The 27391-nt window shown below is 40.2% G+C and overlaps 1 protein-coding gene and 2 long non-coding RNA genes across 3 annotated transcripts; 1 reads left to right on the top strand and 2 right to left on the bottom strand.

Annotated features, from left to right (window-relative positions):
* Positions 1–680: 680 nt before the first annotated feature.
* On the top strand, positions 681–23428 carry LOC124262519. The gene is made up of 3 exons (XR_006894618.1): positions 681–759; positions 7195–7198; positions 23418–23428. It is a non-coding gene; the product is annotated as an uncharacterized LOC124262519 (long non-coding RNA).
* Positions 8898–27001, bottom strand: LOC124262518. The gene is made up of 3 exons (XR_006894617.1): positions 26666–27001; positions 18159–18162; positions 8898–8910 (listed from the first exon to the last, which is right to left on the bottom strand). It is a non-coding gene; the product is annotated as an uncharacterized LOC124262518 (long non-coding RNA).
* LOC124262517 lies at positions 19390–23571 on the bottom strand. Its single transcript, XM_046697028.1, has 5 exons — positions 23364–23571; positions 22000–22076; positions 21171–21213; positions 20289–20370; positions 19390–19476 (listed from the first exon to the last, which is right to left on the bottom strand). The coding sequence occupies exons 1-5, from the start codon at positions 23491–23493 to the stop codon at positions 19440–19442; spliced, it is 369 nt and encodes a 122-aa protein (XP_046552984.1). The 5' UTR covers positions 23494–23571; the 3' UTR covers positions 19390–19439.
* Positions 27002–27391: the final 390 nt, after the last annotated feature.

Raw genomic sequence — 27391 nt, 5'->3', positions numbered from 1 at the left:
GTTGATTTTAGAGTATTATTACAGAGACAGAGACTTTGAGACATTCAAGGTTGATTGGGAAAGAAACGTCTCAAGATCGGATAGCAGGATTGGAAAGGGCGGAAATAAGTTGAGAACGTACAGAACCTTTAAGAACGCATTCACTGTAGAGCCTTATGTCACAGCAGAGCTACCCAGAAGCCACAGATCGTCATTAGCCAAGTTTAGAAGCGGAGTTGCGCCCATAAATATAGAGACCGGACGCTACACCAACACCCGTACAGTGAGAGATTATGTCCTCCATGCAACCATGAAGTTGAAGATGAGAAACATGTTTTGTTAAGATGTGCAGTGTATGAAGAGGAAAGACGTAATCTACTGTCATGTTGTTCTGTGATAAATGAGGATTTTAATAACTTAGAGGATATTCAGAAAGTTGGTTTTATGCTCTCATCACCTAATGTTATAGCCCAGAGTACCAAAACGTGTAATAATATTCTTCGTAAGCGTCATAAGATTTTATTTCATTGATTTCTTTTAAAACTTTTAGGTAATTTTTAATCAAAGGATATTTTATAGAGTGACTGCAGTTCTTAACATTTGAATGTTTTTATAGATGTTATAATTTTAAAGTCTCTCGTAACTCTGTACAGGGTGGCTCGTTACTTTTACGCGTATATTGTCTTAGGTTCTCTATAGTCTTTATCATGTATATATTATGTATGTACGTTTTTATCAAAATGACTGTAACGAGGTGAGACTATATTAAACAATCTTTCTGTCTGTTTATAAGTCAAACTACACATAACATAACAAAACGTAATAGTTTTTCAGTTATCTGTTACAGCATCACAATGCTAAGGAATGCACTAAGGTAATACCTTCTATCAGAAACGCCTTAAAATATAGGAAAATGTCGTACCAACAACTGGCTAGGCCGCTACATACATGTCACATGTTGTGAAAGAGGTGTGGAGACGTGAGGTGAGGTGAGGTGAAATTGGGTTTTACGTCGTGCTTGAGAATATTTCGCTCATATGATGACGTGCATGCGTGTGTATGTGTATGTGCGGCTACTTGTACTAGCCCAGACTGAAGCTGGTTTTATAGTGCTAGCCCACTGATATACCATGCCGCAGTGAAGCATGAATACCCCACTCAGACACATTATACTGACTCCGAGCCGACCAGTCCTTGTTGTACCCATGAATGCAGAGCGCCAGGCAGGGACCAACAAGCACCATATTTTAACGTCTTTTGGTATGACACGGTCGGGGATCGAACCCGCGACCTTCCGCTCTCCGGGCGGACGCTCTAACCACTACACCACGGAGGCGGTCTGTTGTGAAAGACGCAAAACCACCTCATGACTTATATCAAATGTGTATGCCATAATAATTCATTAGCATGGACTAATGAACTAAATGTACAAACTGTATCATATAACATGTTAGATATCTGGGGCGGTGGGGTAGTCTAGTGGTTAAAGCGTTGGCTCGTCACGCCGAAGACCCCGGGTTCGATTCCCCACATGGGTACAATGAGTGAAGCCCATTTCTGGTGTCCCCCCGCCGTGATATTGCTGGAATATTGCTCAAAGCGGCGTAAAACCAAACTCAGTCAGTCAGTCAGTGTTAGATATCTGAACGAATTACAAATTGTGATCCCACCAAATACATAAATTCAACTGGAATGAATACTGAAATAAACTTTCAATAATGAAATGTGATCTATTCGTTTATTATAAAAGTCAGTGTAGCTAACTTTACTTCAAACACCTTCAAGTCACGAATAACCTATACTGTATATAAGTCACCTTGAAAGGTTGGGAGAAAGACAGCAAGTGAACATCTTTCAAATGTTTCTTATGCGCCTAATTTTAACATCGAATTAAAATGTTGATGTTCAACCAATGAAACTCAAGGACCAGACTATAGACCTGGCCTCATTCAAATCTGGCTGCGTTGCGTAAGAACTGCTTTTGACCCATGTCCCAATTTTGAAAGTGACTTTAGATGGATTATGGCTTGTAAGGAAATTTCCCCTTTCACTGACAACGGTATTAATGAAGGATGCCTATTTTTATGGATATACAACTTCTTTATTCTGTATAGGCGACGTTTCGACATAGATTCTAAGGTCGTTGTCAAGCAACGTTTGAGGTGTTATGAATCAATTACAAACAAGAAACTAAGACAAGGCATACTAAAGTAACTCAATACTAGAACTATTAACTACATATATGTAGACTTCAACTACGCTTTCCATTTTAATAACAGAAGCCTACTTTGGTATTCAATAATGTATAAAGGTCGGCAACTTATTTTCGGTATTGAGAAAAGTGTATTTAAAGATAAAATCATCTGTACGAATATTGAAAACTGCCATAACGAAGAACTATCATAGTTGAAGTTGTGTTAGACAAGGGTATATGATTAGTCTATGCTTATTTGCTGTGTGAGAACGCATTCTTCAGAGCTATATGTTTATGTGCAGCCTGTTTAGAACGGCTAATTAGTATTCAAAGATTTGTGCTAACACTGTTTGCAGACAAGACCCGATATGTTTTTAAATAAGTTGCCATGGAATGTGTGTACATAAAGAGTTGTTTTAAAAGCTGTTCGCACACAAGACTAGAAGATTGTGGAAAGCATAATATATTTAGCACTATCTCGATATTACTCAAGGTGTGTGCATTATCAGAACATTAAGAAACTGTTGTCTATTGAATATGTAACAAACGTCAATATAAGTGAATTAACAAAATATGTCTGTTTGCTGAGAACGTTGTAATGCTAGATGTACATATTAAGAGTGAGCGAGTTTAGTTTTACGCCGCACTCAGCAATATTCCAGATATATGGCGGCGGTATGTAAATAATCGAGACTGTACTAGACAATCCAGTGATCAACAGCATGAGCATCGATCTGCGCAATTGGGAACCGATGGCATGTGTCCTCCAAGTCAGCGAGCCTGACCACCCCATCCCGTTAGTCGTCTTTTACGACAAGCATGGGTTGCTGAAGATCAATTCTAACCCGGACCTCCACGGGTCATTAAATCAACGAATTACTGGCATCAAGTGATGTATCGGTTCTGATCAAATGTGCGAAGTGTGTGGAAAATACTTTAAAATCTGCTTGCGTTGCATCATCAAATCACCATCTATACCTTCTTCATACATTGTTACACACACGTACATGGATTTGACAAAAGGAAAATATCTACGCGACTGGTTGTTTATCCTTAAAGGTTTTTCATTGTCGAGAAATCATTGTATTTGTGTGACATGTTTCATTACAGTTTCAATTATATATCTAATCTTAGGACAAATACCTCTTAAAGTATCTTCTTTTGGTTGTCAGGGCCTCCCTATAGTGCTTGTATTTACAAACAATTCTAAACATTTCACACAGTTTTGGCAGATTCGCGAAATACTGAATACCAATAAACGCCTACATTTAACAGTGATGGCATAAATTCGATGGTCGAGTCAGTAGCACATAACAGCAGCGAATGTAGTTGTATTTCAACAGGTATTTGGAAGCCCGGAGCCTTGAAAATATTAAACACCGATAATATCAATGTAGGAATAACGATACCCAGACGCGCATTGGCTTGCGCCGTAAAAGTAACGTATGTTATATTTGGGATTACACTTTCTTAGTAAAGTACAGATTCTAGTACTTTACGTTACATTTGACCACTTTCTAAAATGGCATTGTGTATTTCATAGCCGTAAAATTAGTCCGCAATTTCGTTTCATTGATCCCATGAATATTATTGAAAGTCAAATTTAGCAGTTGGTGACAAATGTAAACTAGTGTTATGAGATTATTTAGATGTCACATTGAATAACTTTTCAGTATTATGGGTCGCAATAGTTTAAAGCGCTGGGTGTAATTTGAACTCGCATCTTGCTTAGGCTATGTAATTCCGCCTGTTGAGAGTGGGCCGAGGAGCTGCGCTCTGGAGTTACCTCCTCTTTGTAATGCTCCCGGTTCGCTGCTTCCTGTGTAAGACTGCGGCACTCATTCGAATGAGTTCTACGTGATTGTAGTGTGATCTAAATGGCCGTAGTGAGGCGTAGCTACTGCTAGAATTCTTAGGAACTGTGTGATAAGTATATTATGATTGGTTGCTGTGATGTTCGACACGACTTTGAGGATTTGGGATTTACGCTCATCTGTCTGCTAACATCGTCCGCTCACCTCGTCTCAACTCAATCTCCAATCTTGACAAATATCATCGGTTCCCAATAGCGCAGATCGATGCTCATGCTGTTGATCACTGGATTGTCTGGTCCAGACTCGATTATTTACAGACTGCCGCCACATAGCTTGAATATTGCTGAGTGCGGCGTAAAACTAAACTCACTCGCTCACTGAACGGAGCAATGAAGTTAAGGAAGTAGGTATTCCACATATCGAAGTCTAACATCACCTTCATGGATATCATGATCCTTCCACGTGTGAGAACGAGACCAACTTGTTAGACAAGGTGAAGGACAATTTATCATTTTCAGTTTTGCACTTTCGTAATTTTCGGCTTATATTTTCATCTTGCATATATTACTCTTTCATCCAAGAGTGAACTATTTAAAAAAATATCTGTGTAATGAACGAATCCATAGTGTCATATGTGACATTTCAGTAAAAGTAATACAATATTTAAAAATACTGAAGTTTCGTGTGAGTCACACACAGATATAAACATCAAGGGAGACAAAACAGTCTCTGTCGTTAGTCCAACATAAAACAGCATATTGTGTCTGGCTGACGACAAGAGGTTTTGAAAATGTTCCAATATTATTCGCCTACGGTTTTGTGTGCTGGTACTGTAGCTTTGTTCTTGAGTGGACTGAGTTTGATGGTGGGCACGGTCCTACCTGTGTCTATTCACAACAGTGCACGTAAATTTTCATCATTATCCTAATGACTTCTTTGAGTGGCAATTTTGAAGTTGCTTGACGACGGTATAAGTATCTGTATCGAACACTTTAACCACTAGGCTACCCAACCACCCCTTATTAACATTAGATCATTATTTCATGTCAATAGGAACAATTTGTTTAGGGCTTGTTTTGTAGATAAATTGTAATGCAATATTTTGCAATTCTGATACCCGTATTCCGATACGTATTGCGGTAATTTGGCATCTTCAGTGTTTGACAGTGAGTGACGCTGATTGTACATGCAGAGCCTATTTTCTACATACTAACACACAACCTTTTCACAACGTTGTGTGAAGGATGTTTATTGGTAACGGCATGACACAACATTGTCACAACGTTAGTATTACGTCATTGTATAACGTCATGTCACAACGTTAGTATTACGTCATTGTATAACGTTATGTCACAACGTTAGTATTACGTCATTGTATAACGTCATGTCACAACGTTAGTATTACGTCATTGTATAACGTCATGTCACAACGTTAGTATTACGTCATTGTATAACGTTATGTCACAACGTTAGTATTACGTCATTGTATAACGTCATGTCACAACGTTAGTATTACGTCATTGTATAACGTCATGTCACAACGTTAGTATTACGTCATTGTATTACGTCATGTCACAACGTTAGTATTACGTCATTGTATTACGTCATGTCACAACGTTAGTATTAGGTCATTGTATAACGTCATGTCACAACGTTAGTATTACGTCATTGTATAACGTCATGTCACAACGTTAGTATTACGTCATTGTATTACGTCATGTCACAACGTTAGTATTACGTCATTGTATTACGTCATGTCACAACGTTAGTATTACGTCATTGAATAACGTCATGTCACAACGTTAGTATTACGTCATTGTATAACGTCATGTCACAACGTTAGTATTACGTCATTGTATTACGTCAAGTCACAACGTTAGTATTACGTCATTGTATAACGTTATGTCACAACGTTAGTATTACGTCATTGTATAACGTCATGTCACAAGGTTAGTATTTGGGGCGGTGGGGTAGCCTAAGGGTTAAAGCGTTGGCTCGTCACGCCGAAGACCCGGGTTCGAATCCCCACATGGGTACAATGTGTGAAGCCCATTTCTGGTGTTCCCCGCCGTGATGTTGCTGGAATATTGCTAAAAGCGGCGTAAAACCAAACTCAGTCAGTCAGTAGTATTTGGTCATTGTATAATGTTATGTCACAACGTAATAACAACGTTGCAAATTTGCGTTGAGGAAATGTATGCTTTGGCCTCATGACACCGCTATACAAACGTTTCTTATAACTTAGTGTCACAACAGTTTTCTGTAAGACTTTTCACTTTGAGATTTTTTCTTCACTATTATGTAACAGCTTAAGAACACACACGACCAAAACAACATTATTCGCAAGTTGGCGAATTAACAGTGAAGTGAATATCTGCTCTGTTTCCTATGTACTGTTCACGTCTGGATAAACTGTTCAGAGAGAGTGAGAGAGTCAAAGAGTGAGAGAATGAGTTTAGTTTTACGCAACACTCAGCAATATTCCAGCTATATAGCGTCAGTCTGTAAATATTTGAGTCTCTACCAGACAATCCAGTGATCAGCAGCATGAGTATCGATCTACGCGATTGGGATACGATGACATGTGTCAACCAAATTAGCGATCCTGACCACCCGATCCCGTTAGCCGCCTCTTACGCCAAGCAATGGTTACTGCAGATCAATCCTAACCCGGATCTTCACGGGTCAGAGAGCCTCAGTCAAAATTAACCTAAACCTCACAGATGACCTATCCAATGTGTTGACATATGATGCATAGAGTCATATCTACCCACATGCAGCAGTATTTATTTCATCGTGTTTCAAGTGAAGCTCCTATATTGTATTTCTTTAAACCCAACTGTCTTCGTATGTGTTCCGTACGATTTAACCCAGCTAACGTAAGCATCACAGATGTCTCATGAATTGTATTTAAAACCTTGAAATAGCATTATATCTCAGGCATAAAGTCAATCAAAGCGTCGTAATTTAAAAAAAGTGAAACCTCTTTCCTATATTCTGACACCCAAATCACCCGTGTTCGTTCCGACTCGACCCCAACTATCACACGCAATGTAAATGTCAGATTTGTGTCAGAATTGAGATTAAGTCCATAGACAAGTGTCATATCTGCCTAAATGCCACATTGTCACGTTACAATACATGACAAGGGTTTAGCTTATGTTTGGTCCGACATAGCCCTGGCTGTCAAAAGCAACTTGGAACCAGAATTGTGCCTAAATCTACAGAATAGTAATTTTTTTATCTCTACCTAAATACCATTTACAGCGTCTCAAAGCGTCGTATTTGAAGCAAACGCGGTGCTCAAAGTGAAGCCTAGTGTGCAGACAGACTTGGCCAAATACACCTGTATCTAGCTTGTTTAATTGTCCCTTGTAACGCTGCAGTCCCAGATACGACCACATATCTCCAGTGTTACAAGAATCCATTGGCTTCCTATCAAGCACAGGATCAACTTGCCTGGCTCATCAATGTTTGACCGACTCAGCTCCTGTCTACCTCTCAGAACTAATACGACCTTATTGTCCATCTAGATCACTTCGATCAGAAAACCAGGACCTCTTTGGCAGTACCCAAAGTCAAGCTCACACGGTTTGGACAACGCTCCTTCTCTTATGCTGCTGCTAAAGAGTGGAATGATCTGCCTCACCACATCCGTTCCTGCTCTGTTTATCCCGGATTCAGAAGTCTCCTGAAAACTCATCTTTTCCAACAAGCTTTCTCATCTTTTCCAACAAGCTTTCTGTTGACTCTATTGACATTTTGTGCGTCTTGAGCAGGATATATTTAGCCTGGAAAGGCGCTATACAAATGCTCTATTATTATATATATAATCAAGTAGGCCTTGTGTTTTAATCAACACACCCAAATACGACCAACTCGCCGCAACTACCTGTAAGGGGCTTTCAGTGGTATTGAATAGGCTACCGGTTCACTGATAACTTGTTTCACGTTGACTTGTCTTCTTTGCGTGGCATTTTAGAAGTAAGAAAGTACAACACCTTGATATTCCTGCACCATTGTCAAGCAGGAATGTAATACGAGTTCAAGTTCTATATTTCTAGGCCAAAGGCCCAAACAAATCCAATGTTTCAAATTCACAATTGTGGGTGGTTGGTGGGTTCACATAATTATTTCAATAGCATAAGCACATTAAAAGTTGACTCAAGAAGTTACATTTTGTTTATATACACTCATGATGTGTACATATTTTGATAAACTTAAAATAACATTTTGGCATGGATTATTCATCAGCTGGACATATTTCACCATAATAATAGGCTGATAAATAATGTTTACGATATTTGACAAAGAGTGGGCATACTACCGGGAATCCTCGTATTTGAACTTTCAAAGAAACGAATCTTATTCCGTGAACAAAGTATATAATCTTTTCAACATAACTGTTATAATTTGAGAGAACTCTTTTAAAATTCAAACTGTTGCGTTGAAATTAAATGTTCATGAAAATGAAACACATTAAACGACTCGTCACTGAGCTTTCATCATCTGATCCTCATCTGTCAGTCATCATCACCATCTTGTGAACTGGAATTCTCAAAAGATCGGCACCATCTTCTGAGTCGAAAAGAGTCGGCACTGAGCTGGTCCTCATCTGTCAATCATCATCACCATCTTCTGAACTGGAATCCTCGAAAGGGTCGTCACTGAGCTGGTCCTCATCTGGCAGTACAAGACCTGAGTGAGACTGAAGAACATCTCGCAGCCTGGAGGTCAGTTGCTCCAGTGGAACCTGTTCTCCTTTTCAGCTACACCACACAATCTGAAGGAATTCTAGACAACCGTTGGGGAGATAGACGTTATCAGATACCAATGTTCAGCAAAATTTCGTATGTTGGTCTTTTCCTGTTGCCGGCGACAGTGAATTCTTTTTCAGCATTAATCAACCAGTTCTGCCACTGTCTTCGCATGGCAGCTTTGAATGGGGTGTTAACTCCGCCAGATACATCCAGAGGTTGCAGGTAGGACGTGGTTTTTGGTGTGATTTGCTTGAATGATTCGACGACGGCATCAGTGTAATGGCTATTTGTGGCTGTCAATAAGCAGAAGGGAGGGTTCAGTTGCAAAGAAGCTGCCTCAATCTCTAAAATCACATTCAATTCAGGTCAACATCGGGGATTGGGTCATTGATCCGCCTTTGGAAACAAAGATCAATATTTTGGGGACTTTGCATTTTGGAACATTCACAAGATGTTTTAAGATCACCATAACTTTGAGATGTGACCATCCATGCTAATGCCCAAGACCACGGTAAATCTGTTCTTATCGGGTCCAGTAGTGAGCCCATCAACGTTCTTCGTTCCCACGAAGTCAAGAGTTGTCTGTCAAGCCATATCAATGTAACATGTAGTTTCTTCCATATTAAAAATTCTACTTTTATCCAGCAGGGTAGTTAATTGCTCAACGCCACGAAGATGGCCATAGCTAAACATTCTTTGGATCTTCATGCTGCGCTTTTCCTGTTGTCCATGGTGAGGTATCTTCCTGGACGAGATGTCATGCCTCGTGCAGAACTTTAGGATCCATGTGTCACTTAATTTCAGTGAAACACTGCTGATCCCCATTATTTCGTCCATACGGCTTAGCCCCTTCTCTCTCAGCGGCAGGTAATTAACGATGTGTTTCTCAGCTCGCAGCGTTTAGAACCAGATCAAGAGGGCTTCTTCAAGCTCAGGTCCATGTGCTTTTCGACCAGGATTGTCCGTCCGTCACTTATTACGTTTGCCGTCACTGTTCACCACCTGCTCCTCTTCACTCAGCCATCATCTGAGATTATTCCTGTCAATGTTCAACTCTCTACCCGCTTTAGTAATGTTATTGTCCAAATCAGTTTGTAGCTTTCTCACAGCTTCCATTTTCGTAAACGGTTTTCTAGATGCCATAGTCTCCTAAAAATGCACGTTAACAACAGGTATAGCACGCACGTGGACCCGTTAACAACCCAATCGTGGAATATAGCTGAAAGATTTACTAATGTCTTCATGATTGCCAGCCAAACCATAATATAGCCGGTAAAGATCAGGGCAGCTGGAATTTCAAGTCCCCCTTGCGGCAAATTAGATCTTGAGGGTTTATTTGTTAATAATTCCACCTGTATTGTAGCGCCTCGGGGAATGAAGAAGTTACACAATTTGCTTTGTTCAATTGGAATATGTCCGACAATAACGTTCTTACACTCAACAGCCACTGCGTATCGATCAAACGCATTTAACTTGTCACATTGGGAGTCTAAAATGTCACCTGTATTTGGAGACCATATGCGTTTTAAATATGTGAAACCCTCTTACAGCACTAACGGCATAATATAGCCCATGGGCTTAAATTCGAAAATCAAACTCCTTGTATTTAAGCCCGTTACGACAGGGTTTAAATACGAGGATTCCCGATAATAACACATGGTATTCGTCTTCATCATCATTATCACAGTAATGATAAAGTCGCCGATCAAGGGGAAGTTTCAGATTACTCCATCGTCCATCTTTCTATCATAAACATGTGTGAACTTAATCTAAACCGGGACAGCGCAAGTCTATATTCAATAATATTACTGACTGACTGACTGAGTTTGGTTTTACGCCGCTTTTAGCAATATGCCAGCAACATCTCTGCGGGGGACACCAGAAATGGGCTTCACACATTGTACCCATGTGGGGATTCGAACCCGGGTCTTCGGCGTGACGAGCCAACGCTTTAACCACTAGGCTACCCCACCGTCCTTAATAATATTAACAACAGTTAGGAATCTTCGAAATACAGAGACTCCTTAATGTAGAGATAACTTCTAGTTTCACTGGAACTGGAGAGGTTTCATTTCACATTTGTATATGAATATCAGTTATTCTTTGGCTAAATACGAAGTGGAGGGGAATTTTATACACTGGGTTTAACAAAGAAAACAACATAATTGTCTGGGCAGTAAGTTGATAAAACAAGGGATTTGACAAAGGGAAAAGAGGTGAAGCCACAGATGTACAAATCAACAGGGTAGTTTAGAGTGCGAAGAACATCGGCTCGACAAAGCTATAAGAAGTACATGAACTCGTGAAGAAAGTGTTCGTAGAACGAAACCTCTTTAAACCCCAGAGTCAACAGAACCATTGCTGCAACTCTGTCACCTTCCTCCAAAAGACCTAAACTAGATTCAGTCCCCATTAAGATTTCCATTCCCTGTAGAATTGGCCCTAGATTTTCGAAGCTCTCTTAGCGTTAAGATAGTCGTAAGTTAATGTTAAGGTATGGCACTTACGACTATCTTAGCGCTAAGAGAACTTCGAAAATCTAGGCCTTGGTCTTCAGTAACCCATGCTTGTCGTAAGAGGCGACTAACATGTCATCGAATCCCAACTGCGTAGATCGATGCTCATGCTGTTGATCACTGGATTGTCTGGTCTAGACTCGATTATTTACAGACCGCCGCCATATAGCTGGAATATTGCTGAGTGCCTCGTTAAACAACCAACCAGCCAACCTACCAACCAACCAACCAGCCAACCCCTTCGTCACCACAATATATTCAAATATATCTGTCCAAAATACGATAATTTAATACTATTAGATTTTCGTCGATGGTCAAAGGGAAATCACTCTGCCTGTACCATGTATTCGACTATGGCTTTTTACCAATATGACAAAACATATTGGGATATTCATATCAGTGTTTGCAGAGTTGCAGGTTCTCGCTGGGTGCGAGGTTAAACGAAAAAAACAAAAAAACAAAGCGTTGCAGGTAACATTGCTGTCTACTTTCAGACCAGAAGAAATGCACTTGTGTACACGTGTTCTGAAGCTCACATAAAATGACACTGGGCATTAGCTTTGTGCGTTGAGTGAATGAGTGAGTTTAGTTTTACGCCGCTTTTAGCAATATTCCGGCAATATCAAGGCTGGGGACACCAGAAATGGGCTTCACACATTGTACCCATGTGGGGAATCGAACCCGGGTCTTCGACGTACATTTTTTCACAGATGCACATATATCCTAAGGATGTGATATCACGTCCAGGCATCTACAACCCTTGCATACGACCAGATTTTTCCACCCCTAGCCTCTGAATTCGATGGAGGAGATATTACGTCCGATTATTTGTACAATGTTTCCATACGAGGGACGTGATGACTCGTCAACTCATACTAAACATAGTTCACAGTTTTCTAGCCGTGTATCCTCGTCCTTCGAGTGCAATTCGTGTACTTTGTGACGGTGCATTATTTAGGATTTACTTGATTATCTCCCCTGGTCAAAACCACGTGCTATCATTCGTGACCAACTCGTGTTATTCCGGGACAAGCCGAAGTTTACGGAAAGGGGCGAGTGGTGACGAAGGCACGTACTATATGATCTTGACATTCGGTGACCACACAGCGTTAAATGGCTGGTCGTGGAAAATCGTATAGGACTGCAAGCCAAGATCTATCTGTCATTTGTGATGATGCGAGTAGCAATATTCTTTGACAGCTGACTGCTCTTATAACTGTTACCACAGGTAACACTCGTTTCATAGTTTTTTGGATGTCATGACCCTATAATTCTAAGTGATGACATAAATCTACTAAATTGTGGTTGTTCTTCCACCGTAGTGTAGTCACTGGATTTAAAGAAATTGTCATAATTATCACACTGCTGTGTAAGTTCAATTATGTTTCTCCTTTTAGAAAAAACTGCATTTCAAATGTTTCTGGGCTGAAGACGACCTAATACTTTCTCTTTAGTCTGGAATATTTTAATAAAAGTGAAAAAAAAGATGTTTTAAAAAAAAATCAGTTCATATGGAGTTATATGTTATGTTCCTCTTGAATGGTCCATGGCAACCGTTGCAACCATGGAGACGTGATATCACGTCCCTCGTATGTAACATTCGTCACCACTCGCCCCTTTCCGTAACGTCTTGTCCCGGAATAACACGAGTTGTCACGAATGTCGTATGTAAGTGTCATGTTGCTAAAAATAGTCTCGTATTGAAGGCTTGTGACCCCTCGGACGTGATATCTCGTCCTTCGAATGGAAATAATTAACCACTAGGATATACCGCCCCGAATTGTGCCTTGACCTGGATTTAATTTATAAATGTTTTCTGTCAAACGTTTAGTTTTTTCTTCGAGGACTGGTTTCAGGTGGTCAAGGGTGTTCAGGTGGTCAAGGGTGTTCACGCTTCAAGAAATTGCTGGAATGACCGTGTGACCAGTGGTACTTCTAGTAGGAACACCCTCGCGCACGCGCACGCGCACTGGCAGACATTTCAAGTCGATTTTGTGTTCGCCCCGAGAGCGAAAGGTCAATGGTTCGATGCACGTAGGAACAGTTACACACCAAATTATTTCTTTTTTCATTTGTTCTTGATAAGGTGTACTTTCTTGGCGGCGTTCTATTTCTGGGAACACTTTCCCCTCCACCTTGAAGTTGATTTCAGGGGAAAAACATCATTTAAAGAAAATCCATATAAAACTATCCAAAGATGGGACCTAATTTTTGCTGAAATAAAATAATTCTCCAGATATTACTGCAGAATAACAAAAGTTCTAGAACCGATACTTTACTGAGAAAGTGTATTCCAAATATAACATATGTTACATGTGACCACTTTCTGAATAAATAAATTTCCACCACAAGGGATACATATTTCAAATCATCTTCTGTGAAGGATCTTTTAAATGGTATTAGTTCCCATTTACTTATTAATTGTTGGGGCGGTGGGGTAGTCTAGTGGTTAAAGCGTTGGCTCGTCACGCCCGAAGACCCGGGTTCGAATCCCCACATGGGCACAATGAGTGAAGCCCATTTCTGGTGTCCCCCGCCGTGATATTGCTGGAATATTGCTAAAAGCGGCGTAAAACCAAACTCAGTCAGTCAGTTATTAATTGTTAAAGGAAATAGAATGAATTGGTCATTTTTTATGTTATTTTATATATAGGTAGAATTTGAGAATGAGAGATTGTTTGTGGCAATACCCTAGATATTCTACCGCCTCCGTGGTGTAGTGGTTAGAGCGTCCACCCGGAGAGCGGAAGGTCGCGGGTTCGATCCCCGACCGCGTCATACCAAAAAGACGTTAAAATATGGTACTTGTTGGTTCCTGCCTGGCGCTTGGCATTAAGGGGTACAACAAGGACTGGTCGGCTCGGAGTCAGTATAATGTGTCTGAGTGGGGTATTCATGCTTCACTGCGGCATGGTATCTCAGTGGGCTAGCACTATAAAACCAGCTTAAGCCTGGGCTAGTACAAGCAGCCGCACATACACATACACTTGCATGCACGTCGTCATATGAGCGAAATATTCTCAAGCACGACGTAAAACTCAATTTCACCTCACCTCACCTAGATATTCTATTACCGTTTGAAATCGCAGTATATTTGTATATGTTAGATATATGGCTGACATTACGTACAATCACTAGCAGCTGAAGGGATGGTATGAATCCTGCCAGGGAACCGTGTAGGAAGCAGAAGAGTTGTAAGTCCCCACGGTCCTAGTATGGTGGTCCTTCGATTGCGAGTGATCTGTAGCTCCTATTCAAACAGTGTTCGTCAATTCATAGTTTCCAATTTTTTACATGCTCCCTAACTAAAATATGTGATAACCTGGTTGTTATAATGTCCTTCAAATACAGTTTTTTTTATAAAGTATTCTTATATTTATTCTTAATTTATGAATTTCTGTCGCCAGGATATGGATGAAATATTGCCGTTGTGAGGTAAAATTTTAACTCACTCACTCACTCACTTTCTAAGTGGCATTGTTAATTCATAGCTTTCGGTCGTGGGAGCCGTGCTAATTTACATTCATCAGAGGGGTACACAAAGTCCGCAGTCTAGACTACCGTTTGTCCGACTTCCATTTTTGTGGAAGCTGCGACGGCTGAGTGGGTTAGATGGCTAACTTGTGTGCTGGCGATTAGGTGCCTGACTCTGAGGGTGTGGGTTCGAATCCAGGTTGGGACTCAACCTAGCAAAAGTACTAGAACCCAAACCCGTCACATGTCCCCTTATCCCTCCTGTGTATTGTCTTGAAACAATTTCAAAGCGAACAAAACACTCATGAAAAGTAACGACTAAGCTAATTAGAGACTAATATTGAGAGAGTGTACGCATGCGCAATGTGAGAGGCTCTTGAAGAGGTGAGGCAGTAATATACTCTTAAAAACTTCATATACTCGGGGATCTTCATTTTAATTTACGATTGAAATAATTGGGAGATATATCGGAGTCAATCAATGTTGATATGATAATAAAGAATGTTTTAAACATATTTTTTCGAAAATGAAATTGATTGGGCACAAGTTATCCAACTTTGGAACGCCCTCTCCCAGAAGTTACATATGTCATATTTACAATATAGAAATCCTTGACAACAGGGATTTGTGAAATGAATTTACAAGGTCTTTAAAGAGGATATATACAGGAATAAAACTACAAACATAAAGAATGTTTGAGAGTGCATCACCGCTTCCACTTCCTTATGACCATAGTTGTTTGTATGACGTGAAATTTGCATGTGTGCGATTTTCATTTTCAAACAAAAATAAAAAGCGGCTAGAAATGGTGTTTGTCTTTGAAAGGTTTGTTAACGCTTCTACTTCCTATCTATATTGAAAGTTCAGGTTACCCTGCTTTTTTAAAGAGTATGTATATGGGGTTCTGGACAGTGGACACCAGCTAGACACCCACTAAACACTCACTAGACACCTGCTACACACCAACTAGACACCTTCTGGACACCTGCTAAACACCCAGCAGACACATGTTGGACACAAAGTAGACACCAAGTTCACACCTGCTGGATCCCCACGAGACACCCAGAAAGCTCCGGTTAGACAACCAGTGAACACCCAGTAAACACCAGCTGGATACCCACTAGACGCCAAATAGGCACCTGTTGGACACCCAGAAAACACCAGCTGGGCACCCAGTAGAACCTGACACGTAGTGGACACCCAGTTGACACCAGCTGGACACCCAGTGGACACCCAGCAGGTAACTGCTGGACACCCAGTAGATACCCATTTGGCACCAGAAGGCACCAGCTGGATACCACTAGACGCCCAACAGGCACCTGCTGGACATCCAGTAGACACCCAGAAAACAGCAACTGGACACCCAGTAGATACCCATTTGGCACCAGAAGGCACCAGCTGGATACCACTAGACGCCCAACAGGCACCTGCTGGACATCCAGTAGACACCAAGAAAACACCAGCTGGACACCCAGTAGACACCTGACACGTAGTGGACACCCAGTAGACACCAGCTGGACACCCAGTGGACATCCAGCAGGTAACTGCTGGACACCTAGCAGATACCCAGTGGGCACCAGAAGGCACCAGCTGGATACCACTAGACACCCAACAGGCACCTGCTAGACATCCAGTAGACACCCAGAAAACACCAGTTGGACACCACTAGACACCCAGATAACACTAACCAGAACCTGCTGGACACCCACTAGACACCAAGTTCACACCTGTTGGACACCAACTAGACACCCAGCGAACACCTGCTCGACACTCACTAGACATTCACTCACCTGCTGGACACCCACTAGACACCAAGTTCACACCTAGTTAACACCAACTAGACACTCAGAAGACACCTGATGGACACCAACTAGACACCCAGCGGACACCTGCTCCACACTCACTAGACACTCGGGATATCTGCTGGACACCTAGCGAACACCAACTAGACACTCAGTAAAGACCTGCTGGACACTTACTACACACCCAGTGGACACTCAGAAGGCACTTGCTTGACACCTAGTGAACACCAACTAGACACTCAGTAAACACCTGCTGGACACTCACTAGACACCCAGTGGACACCCAGAAGGCACCTGTTGGACACCCACGAGACACCCTGTAGACACCAGACTGTCAGCTACGAACTGGCGATGCTTTGAAACTACGGTTCACATAATTGTGACGCTGGTTGAGAAAATCAGTCTACGTGTAGCGTCCATAAAATGTCCGTGTCCCGTCACAGAATTTTAACCACGGACCGTCTGATCTGAAGTCGGACGCCTTGTCCACATGGATATAACAACGTCTAATAGCCGACATGGTAAGGGGGCCATGTGTGGGATGACACCACGCCGTACTACTCCTAAACTCAGGTTGGTAATTTCCCGTGTAATGTGCAGCTTCCCCCGTTTATGGGCATGTCTTGTTTTGTGAAATATGATTGTAAATACAAATTCTGCTTGTGTGGAAGCTTTGGCGTTGAAGCGTTAAAATCATTTAAAAATTGATTGTGGAACTGATATCCTTGTTCTTGTGCATTCTTGCTCTGGATGTGATGCCATTTTGTCGCATTCAAAAGTATCCATATCATAGAGCCTCACAGGTCAAAGGCCCGTGAAGATTCGGGTAAGAATTGATCTTCAGTAACTCAGGCTTGTCGTAAGAGGCGACTAACGGGATCGGGTGGTCAGGCTCGCTGATTTGGTTGACTCGTGTCTATCCCAATTGCGTAGATCGATGCATATGCTGTTAATCACTGGATTGTTTGCTCCAGACTCGATTACTTGCAGACCGCCGCCATATAGCTGGAATACTGCTGGGTCTGGCGTAAAACTAAACTCACTCACTCACTCAAGGTCCAATGTTACGATCACCCACACATGACTTAACTATTAATCTTGCCAATACGAGTAGTAAGGCCTTTCGTTGACACCGTGCAAGTTCAGTCTCTGTTGATGGAGCACTCCGATTCTTACATATCCATGTGACTTGATACAGTATTTAAGCGGTTAATGCTTGAAAATATGGATTTGACTACCAAATTGAGAGACAAACAGCTACTATGAAAATGTATATTAAGAGACATAGGCTTTATAAATTATATCAGTTCTCCTCTCTCTGTGGTCATTCTTTTTCCCAGGAAAAACAAAATGTCTGAATTTTTAGGGGAAAATCGTATTTTTTCATACATTTTACCAAGTTTAAAACATAATCATGCTGGACCCCAAAACATTACATATCAAAATGTGGGAAATTGAATACTGAACATATTTCACCCATATTTATATGACTTATGATCATAGTTTTAGCTGTAGCATAGTTTTTGCAGACAGATGGTCGGGTTCATTTTAAAAAATGGCCGCCAAAAACGCATTTAGCTGGGCATGGGAGGTGTCCATCACGTGATTCCATAAACTACATACCTTAAGCTGTATGAAATTCATAGTGGCTGTTTGTCCCTCAATTTTGTAGTCAAATCTCATCTGGCACTTTGAGTTGAGTTGAGTTGGGTTTTACGTCACATCGGCATTATTCCAGCCATAAAGTGACGACATCAAGTCTGAATTCATACACATTTTAAATACAAAGTCCAAAAGATTTTAAATTTCTTTAAAAACAACAGTATACATTCATTACATTATTACATTTACCAACGAGCGAAGAACCATCGTAGCTCTAATTTGTTAGAAAAGAACTAAATAACATTACAGCTCTCCGAAATATTGTTCTTTGCACATATTTTTCAATTCCCGTTGGTCTCAAAATTTTTAATTGTGTAATTTGAATTTGTTAATGTAAAACGTCGACTCTTGAGTGCAATTAGTTTCCTTCATCTGCAGAAATAGATTCCGTTGGGAATAAAAACAAAATAGCAGTAAAAATAATATTAACGGACCGCTGAACATCAGCACCATTATCCAGCACCAAACATGCCACAATGGAATATCTGCTTTTTATTCCGCTCGCGAAAGACCCGTGCTTCATCGAAGTTCGTGATATTGACATAATGAACCACAAATAATAATACTGCATTTCTATGGCGCTATTTCAATAGATAAGCATGCTAAAGGCGCTCAATCTGATTATTATTTCCCCAGACAACCCAAGCTGCCTGTGAGGCACTAGAAGGTTAATAGTCACATGACTTATCCCATCGGGTACCCATTTTCTGCTGGGTGAACAGAGGCAATTTTGAATAAACTCACTTGCCTAAAGGTGAGACTGCATATGTCACATGTGCTTCGTTGAGCTGCAGGACTGAAGTCCTAGAACCTCTCAGGAGTCAAGCTGCCAAAAACGGTCACCCATCCAAAGCCACACACACACACACACAAACACACACCCCACACACACCCCTTTGCCCAACTTCATCTGATTGTGACCTGAGCTCACGCCACCTTAACATAGCTGTGCAATAATTCCACCTCTGTAGCCACAACAATTATAAATTTCACGAGCCCAAGGGTATCAAATACCATGTGCTTCGTTGTGGGGAATGACTGGAGTCCTAGAGACTCTCAGGAGTCAAGCTGCCAGACACGGTCACCCATCCAAGAACTCTCCGCGCCTAACGTTGCCAACTGATTTGTGATCTGAGCTCTATGCACAGGACCACACACCACCAAATGACACTCAGACACATTGTATACATTATTTGTTCTTTTATTTCTGGTGCATCATGCACTGACGAGTAGAAGATCTACGGCTTGCCCATCATTCTTCGCTCCTGCGCGTTTCTGAAAAGTGGCAGGGTATGGTTAAGTGGCTGACCGGTTAGCCTTTAGTTTCAATGTTGGTTTACGCCGCAGTGAGCAATATTCCAGCTACAACACAGGGGGTATGACAGCAATAGAATTATGGACTGATATGGAGACTAAGGATTGTACCTTTTTTAAGGGTAACTTTTTTACCCGCACTCACATTTCATATGGCATTACTGTGACAATTTAGAGGAACGTGTTATACAGACACATCCAGGCAACAATAGCATTGTTATATTAATATGTTTTTGTTTGTGTGCACTCAGCAACATTCCAGAGATATGTTGGCAGAGTGTAAATAATCGAGTTTGTTTTGTTTAAAACGTATTTTATTCACAGAGAAAAGCACTAGGAACAAGTTCTCCAACTTAGAATACCTTATCCTTGGTATGTACAGAGGTAATTTACATTCCCGCAACTAAAGATGACAGATAGTGGACAAGAAAGTAGAGAGATAGAGCTGATACGGAATAATATCAATATGCTATACAAATCATTTTGTCTCATTAATGAAGTGATTGCACTAACTTGAATACAATAATCGAGTCTGGACCAGACATTCCTGTGATGAATAGTATAGGCATCGATCAAATCAACACAGTTGGTCAACCACGTCAGCGAGACTGACCACCAGACGTAGTTAGCCGCCTCTTACGACAAGCATGGGTTGCCGAAGACCAGTTCTAAACCGGATCTTCACGGGTAGATATATTCATCACCGTGACGTTGTCTTGTAACATCTAAGAGGAACATGTCACACACAGCCAGACAACGTCTTATATACTCACGTCAGATTTATGATCAACTTTTGGTAGGTTGCTTCTGAGATCAGCCCATCATCTCGCTTTTCCTTCAGCAAATTAAGTCGATCTGTCGAAGGAAAATACTTGGTACATCTATGCTTCTAAATCTATCCCCACCAATCACACAGATGGAGTTTTGTTGACGTGGGTGAGTGAGTGAGTGTTTGAGTGAGTGACTGAGAGACCGAGGGACAGACTGAGTGAGTGAGTGAGTGAGTGGTTAATCAATGCCTTCTTGACACCTCGATGACACCCTGACACCATCACATGATTTGTGGATTTAAAAAGGTAGACTTATGAAGATATAAATAGAAGAAGGTTATGTAAATTATACAATATTAATGTCTTAGAAATTTAATATCATTTTTTGCTCGTATGTCCATTATATGATAAACTACACAGAAAGTACCTTAAAGAATATTATTATGTCCATCCATCTATAGGAAAATTGTACTCCTTATTAAACTGCAAGAACCATGATATGATTCAAAATGTTGCTATGTTTATATATCATGCTATGAATCTCAGAAAAGAATAATCTCCATCGAGCATCGTCTGAACGTCATAATTGTATGACAACATAATATCAATATCGTATATAAACTTGTTCTATATTGTACTACTGGCCTGTGGCTTTTGAGTATTGAATAAAGATTGACATCTCGACACACAATCAAGCGGGTCAGACATTTACAACTTATATTCATATATGAATAAACTTTTCTAAATTCCAAGTTAAGTCCTGTTGACCTGGGATTCAGTATCATCCAGGTGTCGGACTGTTAAGTCTTGTCTGGGGATGTTACATAAACAATATATCGATATTTTCCCGTGTAGCTGTGTCTTGTCACACTCAATACCACTTACCTTCAAAAGTGGCGTGACGCGGAAGTCGTTGCTTCTCGAAACGCTAAATATGAAAATAAATATGCCATAAATAATATTTCAACTAGTATGTCATACGGTACACATATAAACAAAGACGTGTGTAGATGAGTCATCCGTTGTATCTCCTTTCAGATGAGAACAATACTGTTGCTGTAAACACATTACTTTCCATTCTATTGATTCTCTGAATGGGTTTCATAACGTTAATGCTGTGTCACAGTGTGTCATAGGGAAGAGGAAGGTCGGACAGGTCATGGTGTCCCTATCCTCGTTAGCCGATTAGATTACTTGAGTAAAGAGTTAGGTTGAAAGCCGTTTCGAGTCTTCATGTTATATCACCCGTAGGTCACGGCACTTCGCGAGACATTAGTACTTCCGCTGACAAACAACGTCTCATACCTTTTCGAATGGTCTCATGGTTGCCAGTTGATAGTAAGGAACCGATAATCCTTACAGGAATAATACATTTTCGATCTAACCATCCCCAAATTACCCAACTGTTACGACTGTCAACAGCTGTGACAGCCAAACATGGTTGTACACTTGGTCCGGTCTAGCAATGTCATATTTGGCGGTTGTGCAATTTAGAACCTGGACTGGATCTTGAATATACGCTTGTCTTCGGAAATCTGGTACCGGAAGTTAGCTGGGCCCCGTCACGCATATATATCGCAAGTTGGTGGGCGCAAAGGGAACCGGGAACCAGCTTAGTACGTGTATACTGGACGTATCGAGACTTACAGGCCCTATTATGTCAGTCGTTTTGTGTTTTAACATCATGTATTTTGTTCAAATACTGCATGCTCACCTTCCCAGCCGTGGCCATCATGAACATACAGACCAGGACGCCGACACACAGATAGACACGGAGACTGGCCATTTTGTCTGAAGCCAGGCACAGAGAAAAACAGTTGAGATAAACAGTTGAAGGTAAACACTTGATGGAACGGTCGAATACACAATTGAAGGGGTGAACGATGGAGGTTAACTAATGGGATAACAATAGAGGATAACCAACTGGTAACGATGGAGGTTAACTAATGGGATAACAAGAGGATAACCAACTGGTAACGATGGAGGTTAACTAATGGGATAACAAGAGGATAACCAACTGGTAACGATGGAGGTTAACTAATGGGATAACAAGAGGATAACCAACTGGTAACGATGGAGGTTAACTAATGGGATAACAAGAGGATAACCAACTGGTAACGATGGAGGTTTACTAATGGGATAACAATAGAGGATAACCAACTGGTAACAATGGAGGTTGACCAATAGGTTAACAACTGTTGTTAAACAAGTGGTTAACAATGAAGGTTAATTAATGGGTTAACAGCAGAGGTTAGCCAAGTGGTAACAATGAAGGTTAATTACTGGGATAACGATAGAGGATAACCACTTACTGATAATAATGAAGTACCAATGTTGTTAAAAATGTAGGTTATCCAAGGTTAACAATGATGGCTAACAATGGAGCTTGCCCTGAGGTAGAAACTGAAGTAAATAATATAAACTAGCCCTTTGTAACTTTGGCCTTTCACGTGATTATTTTTCTAGTGAAACAAATGGCATTATAAAGTGAATGGACTTTTACAAGATTGCGACTTGTAAGACTTCGCAGCACACATGAAGGATCGTTCACTCATGTACAGGACACAAGAACCAACAGACAATCAATTGCTATGCATACAACACACACAGAGTTCAGTACAAAACGTTCACACAAGATTGGTACAAGAACCAACAGGCAGTCAGTTGCTATGAGTTCAACACACACAGTACAGTACAAAACGTTCACACAAGATTGGCACAAGAACTAACAGGCAGTCAGTTGCTATGAGTACAACACACACACACACACACACACACACACACACACATAGAGTACAGTACAAAACGTTCACACAAGATTGGTAAAATAACCAAGAGGCAGTCAGCTGCTATACGTACAACACACACACAGAACAGTACAAAACGTTCACACAAGATTGGCACAAGAACTAACAGGCAGGCAGCTGCTATACATACAACACACACAGTACAGTACAAAACGTTCACACAAGATTGGCACAAGAACTAACAGGCAGGCAGCTGCTATACATACAACACACCTTCAAGAACGTCACATACATACTGGACACAAGAACGAACAGGAAGTCAGGTACTTACGTGGGATGGAGATCAAGTTGTGTCCAGATGTGGACGTATGATGCTTTATACTAGTCACATGACAACACCTTGCAGCTTCATCAACCAACTTTTGATTAGAATCAAAATGTCTAATCAAATACCCCAGCATGATCGGTTAACCTAATTTAATGAAAATTAAGAAATGTGAATTAGTATATCATCCATTCAAATTCACCATTTGCTGCAAATGAAACGTTGATGTACAACATATTGTGTTACACCTGGCTCTAAATGAGTCTTGAAACCTGTTCACAATATTTCGGGCTAAAGTGAGTGAGTGAGTTTAGTTTTACGCCGCAATATTCCAGCTATATGGCGGCGGTCTGTAAATAATCGAGTCTGGACCAGACAATCCAGTGATCAACAGCATGAGCATCGATCTACGCAATTGGGAACCGATGACATGTGTCAACCAGGTTAGTGAGTCTGACCACCCGATCCCGTTAGTCGTTTCTTACGACAAGCATGGGTTACTGAAGGTTATTCTAACCCGGACCTTCACGGGACTTTCGGGCTAAAGAAAGTATACAATCGAAAACTGGATTTGACTAAAAGATACCTCAAGACTCTTCTAGACTGAAGTCAAATGGCAGTAGAAACATTACAAACTTGAGGACCAAGCCATAACCTGGAGACCCGTTTCAAACACACCACTACAGATTAGCTATATTAAGTTTATTTCAGTATCTAATATGGGGGTCAACTCCACTCACTATTAAAGGAGGATAATGAAATTCAGGAACATCAGAGTATTAAGAAAACAGTGTGCGAGCAGCAACGGTAATGATAATAGAAGGATGGAGAATTGTTTATTAAACAATGTGGTTGTGGTCGTATTATGCAATCATTTGAAGTTAAGCAACGTTTTCACGGAGAGTCCTTGGGTGGGTGACCGTTTGATGCAGATTGGCGAGTGAGAGTTTCTTGGACTTCAGTCCTGCCCCACAATGAAGCGCACATGATACATGTGGTTTCACCATAGTGAAGTGAGTTTGTTCAAACTTGCATCTGTTCATCCAGCAGTGAATGGGTACCCGGTAGGGTAACTCATATGACTATTATCTTTCAAGCGCCCTACAGGCAGCTTGGGTTATCTGGGGTAATGTGTTAGTGCCTTGAGCATGCACAAGTGTGTGGACAGGGGCACTTCATAGATAGCCATGATCATTTTTTTATATTATTGAACAATTCAACAAATGAACAGGTCTTGTAAGGGAGTCTAGGCTGGTACGATTTAACCGGATGTCTGCGTGGGTTGTGGAAGCCAGGCATTTGTGTACGAAACAAAACTCGGAACCTTTAGACGTAGTGTTTTACATTACCTTGATTTGTATATTCAACAACATGTGGTGAATATGTCCCTTCTGATTTCTACAATGTGTATACGTGTGCCATCTGTACGTGTGCCAGGTACAACAGATATGTGAGATATCTGATATATGTGCGATATCTGATATATGTGCGATATCTGATATATGTGAGATATCTGATATATGTGAGATATCGATATATGTGAGATATCTGATATATGTAAGATATCCGATATATGAGAGATATCCGATATATGTGAGATATCTGATATATGTAAGATATCCGATATATGAGAGATATCCGATATATGTGCGATATCTGATATATGTAAGATATCCGATATATGAGAGATATCCGATATATGTGCGATATCTGATATATGTAAGATATCCGATATATGAGAGATATCCGATATATGTGAGATATCTGATATATGTAAGATATCCGATATATGAGAGATATCCGATATATGTGAGATATCTGATATATGTAAGATATCCGATATATGAGAGATATCCGATATATGTGAGATATCCGATATATGTAAGATACCCGATATATGAGAGATATCCGATATATGAGATATCCGATATATGTAAGATATCCGATAAATGTAAGATATCCAATATATGTAAGATATCCGATAATAATTGTGTAATAACACCGCGTGTTGCCGGAACTATTTCCACTCGGTCACATTACCAAATTAACGTCATCAAAACAAAATGTCGGCTGTCATTTACAACACATCTCAAAGTGTTCTTTGCTCGGTTGCGTGCAATAGCATTTATCTAAAACAATAATATGTTGGTTGAAGTCATTTTGTACCTTTTCCATACCCCCTTGTTTATTTTTTATAAAAATAAAAAATAAATAGGCTCATGTTGCCTATCATAAATGAAATGTATTCATACGCGTGACCCCTGATATGAAGGCATAATGTACTCGTTCTGTAAGGGGAATTCTCAAATACTGTTGTGTTAATGTTGGGTGAGTAATCAATGAAATCCTAAACGATGTCCCGTGTAATACCATATTGACGTAACTCGTGAATAGTATTGGTATCTAAATCGCATTCGCTCGTTAGATGCCAAACTATTCGCGCGTTTCATAAATATGGTATTATACGGAACATCGTTTCGTATTCTCTATATACATGATATCTAATGCAATTTAGCGGCTTGTTAGACATACAGCTTACAGGAAAACTCGTATTTTGTAGATTACTACTATATCCACTCCTGTTCACTTTTATTAACATATAAATATACTATCCAAAAAAAAGAAACGCATAGGCGATTTGTATTTTTATAATCTATTTATTACCTGTTGTGTTCAAACAATCGTCAAAATATGCAACTCAAGTGTTGATAACATGATTTTACACAATGGCACAAGTGAAAAATCGAATTTACCTGAAAATGTTGATTTTGATGAGAAAGGGAGCCATTTCCAGTTGAAATCAAATTTCTTACAAGGATTAAAAATACTTTCGGAAATTGGCATTCGTTTTGAAGGAGTTTCAAGGTCAAATCACTACGCCACGTCTTGACGCTGCGACAGGAAAACTCGTATTTTGTAGATTACTACTATATCCACTCTGTACACTTTATTTACATATAAATATATATACGTGTGTGTTTATCTATTTGTACAAGTTAAAAATTAACGAGTGAGGGAGTTACATCGCAATTCATATTCAATATATTGTTCATATTCAGTATAATGTTCATATTCAGTATATTGTTCATATTCAGTATATTGTTCATATTCAGTATATTGTTCATATTCAGTATATTATTCATATTCAGTATATTATTCATATTCAGATTATTGTTCATATTCAGATTATTTGTCGGCACTAGCTGCTTCACCTTGGACATTCTTTTTTGTTGATACTATGACGATCTTTGAAACGCATGAGCCCGCCTCAATCAACGATTCGAATCAGTGTCCCCTCAATGTCAAACTTTAATTGTTTCTTCTCTAATTAACCTACACGCCCTGTGATAAATATTCAATAAACAATGAATTAACTAGCAGCCAGCCCAATGTTTTGACAAGCGGTAGACATCGTGTTTTGATACCTCGCCGACAACAGACCTTGGGTTTTGATATAGGATTGATCAAAGGTCAATGCAGAGAGCACTGTTGAGGAGCGGTAAACATCAGACATCTTGCCTACGACAGCCTTGTTGTTCGGATATACGAGGCAAATTTGTACATTTTTTTGCTGTTTTGTTACCAAAATTGACCGTTCGGATACGGAAACCGAACATTCGGATATATGAGGTAAATTGCAACTCGAACATTTCATTTTTGTGAAGAATGTTCGGAAACAGAGGTATTCGGATATCTGAAGTTCGGATAAACGAGGTCTGACTGTATATGATAAATGTCAACAAACGGCAATAATACGGTAAGTAGTATCACAGTATTTAACGTGAAGCAAACCTGATAACTGATAAAATGTATATAAAACACACGTAGATGTAACATATGTTTAGTCCTATCGAATAAAGCCACGCTATAGGTTACCAATAACCAAAGTAGGAACCTTCTGGGAATCAATGCCTTTATTTCCTACATGATTCCCAGAACAGGACAAGGTTAAAAAGTGGGATCACTATCTGAAAAGGCTAACTTCAATAGTAATTGCAACATAATCAGTGTGACAAATTACAGTTATTTGAAAA

This window comes from Haliotis rubra, unplaced genomic scaffold (genome assembly GCF_003918875.1).
Source record: "Haliotis rubra isolate DU_JTF1 unplaced genomic scaffold, ASM391887v1 Scf842, whole genome shotgun sequence".
Lineage (NCBI taxonomy): Eukaryota > Metazoa > Mollusca > Gastropoda > Lepetellida > Haliotidae > Haliotis > Haliotis rubra.
The sequence above is the reverse complement of the archived record's forward strand: the minus strand, read 5'-3'. Positions and strand labels throughout refer to the sequence as shown.

Bases quoted from the DNA above. Each gene is read 5' to 3' on its own strand.
- LOC124262517 (XM_046697028.1), bottom strand. From the start codon at position 23,493: ATGCTGGGGTATTTGATTAGACATTTTGATTCTAATCAAAAGTTGGTT. The intron at 22,077-23,363 runs GTAAGTACCTGA...GCCTGGCTTCAG, and splicing joins CAACTTGATCTCCATCCCAC to ACAAAATGGCCAGTCTCCGT. The intron at 21,214-21,999 runs GTGAGCATGCAG...TTTCATATTTAG, and splicing joins TGATGGCCACGGCTGGGAAG to CGTTTCGAGAAGCAACGACT.